The following is a 14,815-nucleotide window of genomic DNA, read 5'->3' as shown; positions in this document are numbered from 1 at the left end:
GCTGAGTGATAGCCATTGCACTCTTAAACAGCTTAAATACACCAATCCCTTCCAGAGAAGACAGCAGGTTCACTTTAGTACCCCACCCGTGGAATACAGAGACTGAAACATCAGAAATGATGTTATGAGACCAGGCCTCACTCCCGTGCCTCCAAAACAAAGAAAAATTTGCTATCTAGTGGTTAAAAAAAAAAAAGTGTTTTAAAGAGAACTGAAATCTAACGTCTGGCTTCAGATCAGAGACAACTGCTCAACAGGAAACCCACTGGGTTGAAGATGACAACTGGTGAAAAGAAATCTCTTCCCCAACACTTTTTTCAGATTCTTCATTACTTTAAAAAAAAAAAAAAATTGCATCCTGTACCGTTCCTAAACTAAGTCTTTTTATGATCTAACACTGGACATGTAACTTGTCCCAACATCCTGAGCTTGGCTCCTCATTTAGCGGCTGGCAGGATGCAGCAGCCGAGGTACAGCGCCAGACCAAGGCAGCCACACTCTTCACAGGGCCCAACTCGCTGGCAAAGTACAACCACCATTGGTATGCAGCTCACAGCAGCAAGGTACACCAGACCCCTGCTGGCTCTGCACTTTGCAAGGTTAGGTGTGTGAACATCTCACTTAAAAACTCAGGTTTCAAACTTTGAGTAAAGCCTGATTGATTTTGAACTGAATTAACTACGTACCTATGCAGCACTGCGGGAAAGTTAGTGCAGCGTCCTGGAAGTACACAGACAAGCACCCGAACCGCTCTGGAGCGGAGAGTTCTGGTTCAGAAGTATCACCTGGGATTCTCCTTTACTCAAACTGTTTTAGCCAGTTACTTCACTAGATACAAACCAACCAACTGGGACGCTAACAGAAAAAGGAGTCCTGCTGTGAAATACATCAGCCACACACATAGGAAAGACTTGTCCTATCTGTACAGTAAAAATGGAGTTGTCATTTCAAACTACATATACAGGAATCTCTACCATTAGGGAATGTCTGTCTTTCATAAACACCAACACTGGTTAGCTGAGGGGAACTAGCATTGTGCTGTATAAAATACAGTATGCTGTCTGTCATCACATAAACTGCTGGCCTCTTGTAACACTGAGGAGCTTAGATTTTTAGCTAAGGGACACAAATCAGTTTTCATATGTATCATATGGTAGAAGTGGGAACAGTATCAAAGTTCCTACTATCCTTCAAAAAGGGAAAACGAAGTGTGGAAAGTCTTTTCAGAAGTACTGAAAAGTGTAGAACCCTTAGTTCAGCAATTTTACAGAGAATTTTCAGAAAATACCATAGTGGAAAACTACTTCTGCCAAAATATACTGACATGGGAGTTCCTCAGGATGTTATCAAATCATATCACTATATTACCTTCTGCTTTTGTGTAGATCGAGATGTTTCCATTTACCAAACCAGCAAACAAGTATTGAGACATATACGTTAAGCTCATAACAGTTGATTTTTCAGGAGTGAAGAAGTGTTGAAGTCGAATTTTCTTTGAGCCTTGGCAACTTTTGTAAATAGAAATGCTATAAAAAGAAGCAAGAAAAAATAAACCTGTGAAATTATGCTTTATTTAGCTCTTAGAATATGCACCAAAGAAGTTTAGCCCACAGTATTGGGTGGGGGGGCGGGGGGGTGGTGGTGGTGTAGATTTTTTTCTTCCATTCATAGAAAGATGAGTATGGAAAGGAGTATCTTGACCCTCCAAAATGTCCATGTAGAAAATTTGCAATTACTTCACATTGACATATGACAACACTTTTCATATTATCTTATCTGGAGAAACATTTATTCAACAAAGAGACATAATAAAAATTCTTCTTAAAGTCCTTATTATGAGTCTTTCTATTAGTTAAAATTAAATTAGCAAAACTTTCTATTAGTTAAAATATGGATCAAATATTACCTTAAGAACTAGGGAAAAGAGAAGAAAAACTCACTACCAGACATCAATTAAATTTAAAATTCCCACCTTTCCTACAGATTATTAGCATGGGTATGTTAGGAATATTGAATAATTAAATCTGGAATTAATTACTCTTCACAAGCAAAGACAATCAGTACAATTAGACGTCGGAATTTCTGGAAAAATAGAATTTTCTCCTTCATTTATACTGGTGAGAAACCCCTTCAAAAATCACGTTAGAGCTAGTGAAGGTGTACGTATGTGACTACAAGATCTGTTTGCTTATTGACTTGTAAGTTTAAAAAATGTAGCCTTGTTCTTCAATATAAGTCACATGATGACTCAGTAAGGTCATCACTCCAAACAGAACATGTTTGAATTGTCTATATTATGGACATATTCATATCCATGGACATATTTATTATGGACATATTCATGTCCATAATAAACAGCAACATTATTTATTTGCATGACAAATCCTGCACAATACCACATGGAGAAGGTTAATGGGTTCCTCATTTAACATTTTCTCATTCTGTAAATTTTCCAATACCTAAAGATTATTTTGTAACATTACAAAAGTAGTATTTATATTTTTCAGACATGATTGAAAGAGGATTAATTCATTATACAAGATACACATTATTTTAATTCCAAAGACTACATAGTGTATTTTTTCCTTGATTTAGGTAGAAAGGATAAGATCACTGGGTGTTTGTGGATTCTTTTTTAAAAAGAAAACATTTTCTTGGAAGTATCACATGATTTTGCTGTAGAATAGTAAACCTAATGAATAAATCATACACAGTACATTAAAAATGAGAATCACCTTCCTTCTTCCATGCCAAGGCAAATAGTAGGCACATTAGAAGCTTTTGCAAGAACATTTTCAGAGTCGAGAGCCTTATTGCGCTCTTTCTGTTTCTCCTCCTCTGGTATGTAGACCATGCAGAGAATCCGTGATTCCACATTGAAGCACTCAATAACCTTGGGGCCGGAACTTTGAAATGAGACTATTGCAATCTGGCCCATCTGATTAGTACAGCTGCCAATCTGAATTGGAAAGAGAAAAGAAAAAGAAAAGACCAAGACTGATACCTGTCTCCAGGAAGATCAGCATTAACAAGAATGAATGACTGGAAAGTTAACTGAAGAGTGCCTCTCAAGTTATGTGCATGAATATGCGTTTTCATGCATTAAGACATAAACAAGAAAATAATACAGCACAAATACAATAGCCTTCCAAACATTATGTACACAAAATTCCCTTGTATGCTCATAAAAACAATTCTTTCTTTTTTGAAAGGAGAAATATTATGGCTTATTCCGATGTCTCACTCGTATGTATATATAAGTAATGCAATTGCAGTAAGTACCTGTGTAACATATTATTTTAATAACCAGTGTTCTAAGTTATCTTAGATTCTCTTAAAACAGATAATATAGCAGACACCTGTCCTTTGCAGGTCTACAACTAAATGCTCTGCCCCAACAGAAAGAGAGATTAATATAATCCCTTTTGTAAACTTGCTGATAAAGGATGCTAAACTCCTCCCTGATCCAGAACTAAGTATCATCAATATGTCCACAAATCTGTAAATTTTAGGGAACTGGGAAGAGTAAAGAAAAAAATATCTCCCCAAGCAGCCATAAGCATTTTTACATAGTAACTCTTTATGTTTATAGGAAATGAAAAAAACATGGCAAAGAGAAAGAAAGAACATTTTGTGGCAGTAGAAAGATTTCATTGGCATGTATTTGTGATGAGTGTTTACAAATAACAAAGACAATAAGAAATTATACAAGTCACTTTGAAAAAGACCAAAAGCTATTCCTAAATTCTACTTTGAATTCACATGGGTTCCCTTAAAATTTCAGTATTGTAGTAACAAGAAAAGCTACTGAAATCATTAGCTGTTTTTTTAAAGTATTGGCTATCTCACTTTGTCTGCTGGAGTATCTGCATACTTGGGGTCATAACAATATGCCAGAAGAGTTTTTTTTCCTGTGTACCAACTTAAACAGATTATTTATGGCTAAAGCATTTTTAAAATATGGAAACAGACAATAGGACACTGTGAGCTCATATGGGTTTTAGCAGCCCTCATTTTAAATTAGCACATTACTCCCTTCTGAATGTGCCCAGCACTTTGGAATTCATTCTGTGCCACACTAACAAATCACATACACACAAGTGACACCCTACAGAGAACAGTGAGATCACATGGACAAAATTACTAGCTATCCTTTATAGAAGTCCATCTTAAACAAAAAAAAAAAAAAATAGAGAAAAGAACAAACCAAAATTTATTTCAGATCCACAGGTTGCTGTGAGTCACAAAAAACAATGCAGAGAAACAGGAGACAACCCCATTTTTAGCTTTTAAAGATTACGCTTACCCAAAGAAAACCATGTTCCATAGCACAGGAATCTGACTCCGTTTCACCGGAGAGGTACGGTTCAGGATTATAAGCAGCACATTCAATCTTAAAGGAAAAGAGAGCAGTTACCACATTAAAAAGACATGCATGTTTCTGCCTAATGTAGTGTATAATTAACTAAAGCATTTAAGGGTATCAAAGAATCACAGAAGGCAAGAAGTCGGTTTAGTCCATCCGGCTTCCCCTGGGCAGGGTCAGCTGCATGTGTGTTGCTCTCGACACATTCCTTATCTACTTTTACACATATTAAAAGCCAAAGACTACAAATTCTCTAGCTGATCTGCTCAAATGCTTCATGGCCTGTATTAAGTTTTTCCAAATACCCAACCTAATGTCATCCTTGCTGTAATCATTAGTCTACTTCTCATCACAGCCACCAGGTACCTCCCTTCTGCAGTGTCCTTTTACATATAATGCTGGTATATGTCATGACCCTGACTGAGTCTCCTTTTCATTAGGATAAATTATCACTTAACATTATCACTTAATTTAAAAATTTTAAAAAAATATATATTTTTTCTAAATTCTTGATTATTATCACTTTTCCAACTGCCACCTCACTGGCAGATATATCAGCTCCGTATCTGAGAGTGCAGAACTTTCTCACATGGAAACGCTAGTCTATCAATCAAAGCTGTTAGCAGTACTACATCATGATTACCTCTTCTGAAGCCTGTTTGTATACATCCCATTGACTATTTGCTCTTTGTAACAATATTACATTCTTAACCAACTCTTAGCTTGTTGGTCTATTAAAAATTACTTTTACAGACTTTCTACTCAACCACCTCCACAATCTGTACTTTATTTCTGCCTGAGCATACCATGTGTCTGTCCTACTGACTGTCATCTCCCTTTTTTTTTTTCCCCATGAAATTATTTCTCCAGGTGCTTTACTCATTTTGAATGCTATTGCTATCATCTGTAATACTTCTACTCCCTCTCAACTTCATGTCAACATGTTACTGTCAGTAAATTAATAACCATACTCATGACTTTATCTTGCAGGCCATTTTAGAAAAACCTGAAAGCTACACCAAACTTAAGATCTATATTTAAGTCCATCCCAACTCTGAAAATCATTCAAGCACCAAGGGCTTGAAAACAGGCATTCTTATGAGCAGTCATGAATTTCTATTTTCCCTAATTTCACTAATATCCGTGTCAGAGCTCCCTAAAGCTTATGTAAACACTTTACAATATATACAAGAAATTCATAACTGTGCAGAGAATAAAAAGGTTTCTGATGAGGTGTGATACTACATTTTTAGACAAGATTCTTTATAACTCACACTGATGTTCTCATCTCACACATCAATGTCATTGTGATTACATCGCAGTACTAGAGACAATTTGGTTAGTAATGACATGGACAACTTCTCCAGAACCTGGCAACATCACCTCCCAAGAGTGAATTAAAAAAAAAAAAAAAAAAAAGAGGGAAAAAAAAAAAAGAAACAAGCAGTCATAACAGAGTTCTAAATTCCCAGTTTACTTAATTTTCAAAAGTGCAAAGAATTTCACAAATCTCCCTGAAGTCAGCAGGCATCACCAAGTGATTAGTAGTAATGAAAATAACGTTCTGTATTCACCAACGCAATTCAGTATAAGGATAAAAGATGGAAACCAATAGATGACAAAAAGAGAAAAGAAAAGGAAAAAAAAAAAAAGAGCTATCCATGACAGTCTTAGCACGTCTCATTTAACACATGCTGAAACTATCTACTCGTAGTGGTGATTTACAATAACTGACAGCTAAATACATCACTAGTAAAAGAAAAGACATCCAGCATGCTGGTTATTTCTTGGGCTGCTTGTTACATCTCTGTGTTTTTTGCATCTTGGTCAAAACCGATCATGTTTTTCCACAGTTAAGCCCTGGCAGTTTAGCTCTCAATCTTGTCAGAAGCCTTTGCCTGCAGTGTAAACTTGCTCTGATGGAAGAGCAGCCTGAACAGCACGCAGGGAGATAACAAGCAGGATCAGCCAAATAAAAGGTCTCTCCCCACCCCAAGCTGTGGCCTGAAATCCAAACTGCAGCTGAGGCTGCAGAAAACCACCAGTAATACTGAGATCATCTTTTCCAATAATATCGAGGACTCGGGAACATCAGGCATGACAGCTGGGCTCACACTCACATGTTATCTTTAGGAGCTGCAAAACTGGCAAAGTTGTCCCAGCGCTCAGGCAAATACTGCCACACGCTGTGTTCTCCTGAGGTGACCACGGCAAAGACCATCACCCAACTGTAGGGACAACAGACTTTCCTTTTCTTTCAAAACAAGCAGATTCTGTTGTAACTTGCTTACAGGAGCTGAGCCTGGGCCTTCAAGGCTCCTCGCACGGACCTACAGGACTTACAAACGCAAGGCTCTAAAGACACATAAATATTTTAAGTTTCTGAAAAAAAAAAAAATTAGCTTGGTGATTTCACCAGTGGTGACTTTAGAAAGTATTCAATGCAGAAGAAGCTGATTGTTTAAAAAGACAAGAATGACTACAATTGTATGGGGGACTGGAGATTTCAGTAGACTTTGACCGCTGTAAATTGCAGCTCTGCTCTGAAAACCAGAATCATTACAATGGTTTGATTTAACACCGTTACACATTTCAAATGCATTTCAAACTAGCAATTATTTTCCCCCAACACCCAGGCCTGTATACTCACACTTGAAGTGAAGCTGCCAGCTGAACTTCCCTCCTGTGTAGGCTTTCCTAGCAATGAAGGTCTGCAGACTTACTGCTCAAAGCAATCCCATGCGATGATGTTAATTTAACATCGGGATTCTGGCCATACATATCTAGTTTTATTTCCATTAGTGTTTTTGCACAAGCCTAACCGACTGATGGTCAATAAGAAATCCTGTTGATGCACAGGAAAAAAAAGAGTATCCAGCACCCTTCCCTTCCATCTGTTAGTCTGGACATGAGGTACTTCTTTTCATCATTAAAGCCAGTGGTTAATGTGACTTCAAACTGACACATTACTTTAGGAAATGAACCATTAAGACGACTTCTGTATCATTGTTCAGAACGGAACTACATTTTATATCAGACCCCATAAAACTCAATGTTAAAAATTATTTTAAAACTGTTGCTTTCTGTGCACTAATGAAAAACAGAAACATGAGGAGGATTCAACATAGAATCTTTGGGTTGGAAGGGACCTTTAAAGGTCATCTAGTCCAACCCCCCTGCAATGAGCAGGGACATCTTCAACTAGATCAGGTTGCTCAGAGCCCTGTCTAAGCTTACCTGCAATGCTTCCAGGGATGGGGCATCTACCACATCTCTGGGCACCTTCATGGTGAAAAATTTATATCTTATATCCAATGCAAATCTGCCCTCTTTTAGTTTAAAACTATTACCCCTTGTCCTATCGCAACAGGCCCTGCTAAAAAGTCTCTCCCCGTCTTTCTCATAAGCCCCCTTCAAGTACTGAAAGGCTATAATGAGGTCTCCCCGGAGCCTTCTCTTCTCCAGGCTGAACAACCCCAACTCTCTCAGCCTGTCCTTATAGGAGAGGTGTTCCATCCCTCTGATCATTTTGGTGGCCTCCTCTGGACCCTCTCCAACAGGCCCATGTCTTTTCCGTGCTGACGGCTCCAGAGCTGGACTCCAGGTGGGGTCTCACCAGAGTGGTGCAGAGAGGCAGAATCACCTCCCTCAACCTGCTGGCCATGCTGCTTTGGATAAGGTTGGCCTTCTGGGCTATGAGCGCACATTGCTGGCTCATGTCCAGCTTTCATCCACCAGCACCCTCAAGTCCTTCTTCGCAGGGCTGCTCTCGATCCCTTCATGCCCCAGCCTGTACTGATGCCAGGGGTTAGTTACACCAGTACAGGACATCTATCATGGAGATCAGACTCCTGCACTTTGTAAGCTGCAGGTTACTTTGGAGCCTCAAACACACACTTGGAAACCTCAAGACCAATTCAAATTCCCAGCATTTCTGTTTTCATTGAGTGATGAGCTTACATCTGAAAGTGAACGTCATGCTATGTAAACACTATGTTCCTTAGTGCCTCAAAGATTGCAGTATTTTGCGTTCCTGTGATCCTCTTGGACCTTCCATTGCTCCTGGTCTTACACTCAAGGGAACTAATAGATGTGAACTAACAGATGTATTTACAATACGGTATTCTTTAGTAATTATATCACACAAGAAAAGCAGTTGTAATCTCATATAAAAATTCTATTCACCTTAAACTCCTGTTGCTTGGCCATCATCACTGGCATGTGTCTAACAAGGAGAGGATGTCTCTCCTTTTTGATTTGATTCCCATCATCTTCTACACAGAACCAACCTAACAGGTTATCCTCCGCTGAAATGGAAAGAACAAACAACAAACATCCCACAATACTTTAACTGAATAACCACTTACACCTCCCTACAGGAAGATAAAAGAATTCTGTTAGGATTGGTTAATAATGATCAGACTGTTCTTATGCCATATATGCATAAACAACAACGTAAAACTATGAACAAAAATTCACTGTAGTAATTATATAAATATTGATAATGCAAAAAAAAAAAGAACACCTTACACTAGCAAAATGTAAAGGGTGTTCTCTTAATGATCTTGTCAGTAGGTTATTAAAAGAAGAAAAGGCACATCAAACCTCTCCTCAGACTCTGGGAAATCTGTTTCGCAAATAGCATTTCTCTGCCTGAATAAGTGACATCACTACCAACTACTACTTATCACAATTATAAGAATCTTCTACCTGGAATGATGGAGGCATCCATTCTCTTTTCTGCTTTTGTTATTTTGCCTGCCTTCAGTGAGATACCATAAAAGCACTGTCTTTTGAGGATGTGCTGGTGAAACTTGCTTTCTAGCAAGTGCATATCCTCGGTGTTTCTCAATTTAGGCATTCAAAATCCCAGGTGTCTTTGGAAACCTATACGCCCTGTGCAAACACAGGAGACTACTAACATCACAGGACAGCATATTCTTTATTGCTCCCACTGAGATCAGGTTTGTTCCTCCACTGAAGACTACAGATTTATGTTAAAAAAAAAACTCCCCCAAAAACTTCAGTTTTACATACCCAAATATAAAACGACTGCATTATATTAAAACTACACCTATAAATATATTTTGTGCTCAGAAAGCTAAAGAAACGAATCCAACAGCTTTACCGATATTTCCTAGCTAAAATCATTCTGAGCTAAAACTGAGAAACTTGAACCTGAAGTTCAAAGTTTAAAATGTTAGTAAGATCTGAAGAAGTAAATTTATAATGGAATAACTTCCTCACATGGCTGTCCTGTAACGGAGCTCATTCTTGTTGATTTAGCTATAACAATTATTAATGACTACCAGACTTCATTAAAATACTGTAGAAATTATATTCCTTCATCATGCAACCCCCATCCTACCTATAACGTCACTACTTTGTAGTGCTACACACAATCACTACTATTTACTGTATTGCAATTTTAACACCAGATCAATTTTCACACACAAAAAAATCCTAAACAATAAAAATTTTTTAAAAATCCACTGTACATTGAGAGCTATCTTAACCTGATAGGAAATGTAAGTAACTAAGAATTACCAAGGGCTAGTTTAGCCATTTGTAAATTGTTGATCCATGACTGTTTGATGGCAGGAGTAAATGTATTGAACACAGCTGTAAAGAAAGTGGGCCGCCCAGACCTGCAAGACAAAAAAAAGCCACACTCAATGCACTGAGCATGAGATACAGTCAAGGACAGAAGTGTTGAGGCTAACTGTGGAGACGGAAGAGAGGGAAGAGCTACAGATTCCCAAATCCTCCCTGGTACATCTAAGCTTAACACATAAGCGCATTTAGTAAGTTTTGTAATCAAGATTAGTACTGACTTGTCCTGTTTTCCTGGGAGTTGCAGCTGAATTCTACAGCGATCTGCCGCTCTGATTTCATCTTCTTTTTTCAAAATCAGTTTTTGTAAACCTGAGGTCCAGTCATGGGCTACAGATTGGTTTAAGTTCTGAAAAATTAAAAAAGCTAAGGTTCAACGCCAGCCTACTGGCCTATTTCCAACAGGCTAAGTAAGGTGATCTCTGCATATAACAAACAATTCCTGGCACCTGGGCCTCATTTAATTCACATTTTAATCATGGATAATTTAGGCATATTCATAAACACATTTCAAAAATATCTGTAAAAAATTTGCTAACATATTTTATCTGATGATTTAACCTCACACTGCTTGGAGTTTGGTGATACACAAATGACATTCCCCAGCATCTGTCAGACTAAGAAATGTAAATTTGCATCAGGTGTACACACAATCCTTTTACCTCATTTCAGTGAGTAGTTATACAGAACCCACAAATGGTGTTTCTAAAGAATATCTCATGAAAACTACAAATCATACTGCCAATACATTTTTGTTCAAATCTTTGAGCCAAAATGTTTACAAAGCCATCATGAAAGATGTGTGTGGTTGGAATCTGTTTAAGTAGGATGCTGAAAAAATAACCCTCTGCAAGCTGAATGTTCAGTCACAGTGGGTAAAAAAGAACACCTGCATGACATTTAAAGCATCAACAGTAACAAGTATTCATACACAAAAGTACACTAATTTTCCACAGTCGGAATTTTATAAAAATTGAAGTCTTTTTCAGAAATAGAGAAGCATTCCTCAACTAAACTGTTCTAATTATCTCACACATCTCCACCTGGAAAGATTGACTGAATTTTAAGTTTTCAAAACGTAGCTGGCTCTGGCAGTACAGGTAGAAAAGTTTTGTATATATTACTGGGTGAATGTCTTATGGTATCCCTGCTATACATATTCCCAATAATATAGATTTAATTCACCTTCAAATACTTATGAAATTTTGTCCAAAATTACTGTTTTGATAAACTTCCTTCACAATATATATTTTCATAAAATGTTATGTTTTATTTAATGTCCTTGACTCTGAAAGCAAGATATCCCAAGAGAAACTCAGCTTTCATATACATATTCACACACACACACATACCTATTTACAGCCTATGGTGGCAGGTAGGAGTTAAAAATTGTGCCTAAGCATACATAAAGCATATAAAACAAAAGGCAAAAAAGCAATTCTTTTAAGTCTTAAGACTGTGGAGGACTCATTCTGAAATTCGGTGTTAAAGTACTATATCTGTTTGCCAGAATATAAGCTAAATAAAAGGGATGTGAACAAAGCCAAAAGCAAGTTACTTATCAAAATACCTCTGGAAATCCTTTTGTATTTTTGTGATTTGCACCCAGTTTTAAGTACAGCTCCCCCCAAAAGCCAGGATTATAAGTTCAGATGGGCATCAAGAGCTTCCTCCAAACAACCATCCTCCTAATACCTTGTCTAACTACAAGAATCCAGTTTCTTAAGATCAAAATATAATTCTGTTTCCATATAAGCTTATCAGCTACTGAGCAAATGCAGACACTTGTAGTATCCACTTACACTTAAAAACAATAAAGAAAAACAAGATTAGAAAGACAGTTCTAGTCTACAATCTAGTTGTAACGCTAAACAATTAGCAGTAACTGAATTATTAGAGGTAAAAATTATTACACTGTTTACAGAGAGAACTAAAGAATGTCTTGCACAGATCCTAGGGAGAGACAATTATGCTACTTTGCAACAGTAACGTATTTGAAAAATAAATCCAGCTTTGTTTATTACCTGATAGTTTCCTTTAAGGCTGACTATTAATTGACTAATTTGACCAACTACATTCAAGTCATGTAAAAGGTTCTGCAGATCATGGTACAGTTGCCCTGGTCCCATATAGAGCTTGTCTAAAATGAATAAAAACATAAGGTTATATATAACAAAAAGATGTGATTCTCAGTTGAAGGAGGCAAGCATGACAAAGATAATATTAACACATATCGCTTTTCTTAACACTATGAAAATTAAGCTTATCAAAATTGGTGACGGTCTCTCTAGACTGTAAAAACAACTAAAGCACCGAAGTGCAGCTAGGGTCTTCGTTACTTCTGAAAAACAGAGTGGTTTATTTATACATATATCATCGATATTTCACTTTGCTGCTCCAGGTGCTTTCAATGTCCCTGCAGACAGAGAATTGTGAAATGCATCCCAGGAAATTATAGGTGGGAGTATGTTATCATATACTAGCTTTGGATGTACAGGCGTTAACGTAGGCATTTCCTTTTAGCTCACCTTATCATTGCCTTTTATAGTTACCATTAAGATTCAAGTTTGTTCATCTAGTACAACGGAGGGCATTACGTGTAGTTTTAATTAGCACGCACTGGAACTGTGACAAATAGCGAAGCTTCACTGGCCCCAAAATCTCTTGCTGGCATGGAAACTTTGCTTAGCACCAAGCAGCAGGCTTGCTGTTACACCTTAGTTTAAGGTTGCTTTGGGTCACAAAGTAAAAAAAAATTATTTGTAGCCTTCACTATGGTGGTTTAAAACTCAAAATTTGTTTAATCGATCTCAAGACAGTTCTAGATCATGTATCCACATCCTGCAATTTCACTGAACACTTGAAATTTTATTGCAATCGTGGTTAAGTGAAAAAAGAATCTGCACCGAGATCAGCAACAAATCTTAACAGCAGCAGAAACATTTTGCCCTAACCATCAATAAGTACATGTGTTTATAAGACAACACTAACTCAGAAAAATATTCTGATTAATAGGATGAACAGTCTACTTAAATGCACAAAGCTTGCAAAACCCTGCTAATAACACTCTGACTGCTGGGCGTGGTGTCAGGAACAGAACAGCTACACAGCTCTTGTGGAAACAACTCTCTCCCTCTCCCCCAAAAACCCCACCCCGCCTCGCACAGAGTCGGCACGTTTCCCTTTGGCTGAACGGCAGGAACCGGGCTGGACTATCTTCCCCGGAAATCCCTGTAGACCATTTAGCTCACGCAGCGCAGTATCCAAGCTACGGATCCGTCGCCCTTTATCGCAGCTTTGGAAGCTAGTCTGCAGGCGGCAAATCCCCTGGAGCAGAAGGATTGCAACTCCGTGCCGGCGAGAACGTGATCTCAGTCTGGCTACGCGCTGGCTCTGCAGACAGAGCAGGAGCAGGGGCGCGAGCTGTGCCCCCAGGTCTGGCTGCCAGGGCAGGCGGGTGCTGGACACGGCCACCTCCCTTCCCTAATCTGCTACAGGGTCACAACACAACAAACCAAGCACAGAATAGCATAATCCAGAAAAAGCAGGAAAAATAAACATGCACAAGACAATTCTTCTTAAATCATTCCTATATTCTCAGTTATGTATCAGAATAAGCATATTTTCTAAAGACGTTTTCCTATTTGGAGGCATCACCGAGATCGAGGCCACCACTAGATGTTCTTCTGTAACGTAGTTCACTATATCAAGCCAGGAGAGTCCACCTTAAACCTTGAAGAGTATAAAATTTCAGGGCTCAAGGAAAATGTTATGTGTTACTGTATCTTTGAATTCTCACCTTCACTGCAGGAAAATGCAACATAAACCTGACATATCACGTATTCTCATGAAATTTCAAATTATTCTCTTGCCTTTAAATCCAGTAAATTAAATCAATGAAAGGATTTCTGTTTATTGCCTTTGAACACTAAACAGGGGAGTGACCACACTTACTACTATTTACCCAGCCAGAGAATAGATGTGATTTTCACCAACCCTTCTTTGCTTGTTCTGAATGTAAATTAAAAGAACAAAACTAGCCTTTCTTATCCTTAAAAACAAATCAGTCCATAAGAAAAGATCATTACATTTATTGTACACAATGAAAAGAAATGACTGCAAAGTAGACCTAAGAGGAAGAATTTTGAGAGTATGTTTGCAGTTTTGTTTAAAAAAAAATTAAACACTTTTCTGGAACTGCAGACTACATACTTTCATTAAGCTGCATTTTCACTTTCTTCAATCCAAATACTTGAAATATCAACACCTGAAAGTTGTAAATGCTTCTCTCCTTGTATCCCTCTTCTGCTAGCTTACACCTTTTTTTCCTTAGTAACATCTACAATAATTATAATTTGTTAAGCACCAGAATTGCTAGTTCCTAGCCACATCAAATTGTTGATTTTGATGGGACTACTTGCAAAAAGGGAGGTGAGTGTTAATAGAAGCCTGGTGAAATGTACCCAAAAGCTATGACAATGTGTTCGGCACTGTAAAGACACAAATGAAAACATTCTTGCCTCAAATTCCTGTAACAAAAAAGATAACTTCTGCAAAACGAAATTTAGACTGATTAGAAGTAATTGGCAGTTTAGTTGAGTTTTCGGCAGAAGTCCATTCATTTCTGTGTCATTTGTAGGCTCCACTACTAAACAAACTGCTGCACTGAAAAACGTACTACAACTATTTCTGAAATTTATCCTTGTGGGTTTGAACCAAGAGAAAATTTACAACTACCAGGCTGTGAAAAGTTGAAAGTTTGTGAGGATTCCCTTGTATAGGATGGATATTTTCACTCAAGTGAATGACATTATAAGTTTTAAAATCCAGGATCAC

At 37.8% G+C, this 14,815-nt stretch overlaps 1 protein-coding gene across 3 annotated transcripts in view; it reads right to left on the bottom strand.

The window, feature by feature from the left end:
* The window catches only part of ARHGEF10 (Rho guanine nucleotide exchange factor 10), a gene marked incomplete at both ends in the record, with an annotated part of 99,971 nt that overhangs the window by 25,821 nt on the left and 59,335 nt on the right, over positions 1 to 14,815 (bottom strand). For all 3 annotated transcript variants that reach the window (XM_081998390.1, XM_081998388.1, XM_081998389.1), the window contains 7 exons: positions 1,369 to 1,526; positions 2,736 to 2,959; positions 4,307 to 4,393; positions 8,552 to 8,673; positions 9,914 to 10,014; positions 10,201 to 10,328; positions 12,004 to 12,119. In XM_081998390.1, the coding sequence (XP_081854516.1) occupies positions 1,369 to 1,526; positions 2,736 to 2,959; positions 4,307 to 4,393; positions 8,552 to 8,673; positions 9,914 to 10,014; positions 10,201 to 10,328; positions 12,004 to 12,119 (936 nt within the window). The remainder of the gene's footprint in view (positions 1 to 1,368; positions 1,527 to 2,735; positions 2,960 to 4,306; positions 4,394 to 8,551; positions 8,674 to 9,913; positions 10,015 to 10,200; positions 10,329 to 12,003; positions 12,120 to 14,815) is intronic.

The sequence above is a fragment of the Phaethon aethereus genome, assembly GCF_964289735.1.
Source record: "Phaethon aethereus genome assembly, chromosome: 3".
NCBI classification, from domain to species: Eukaryota; Metazoa; Chordata; class Aves; order Phaethontiformes; family Phaethontidae; genus Phaethon; species Phaethon aethereus.
This window is presented reverse-complemented; position numbering and strand designations above follow the sequence as displayed.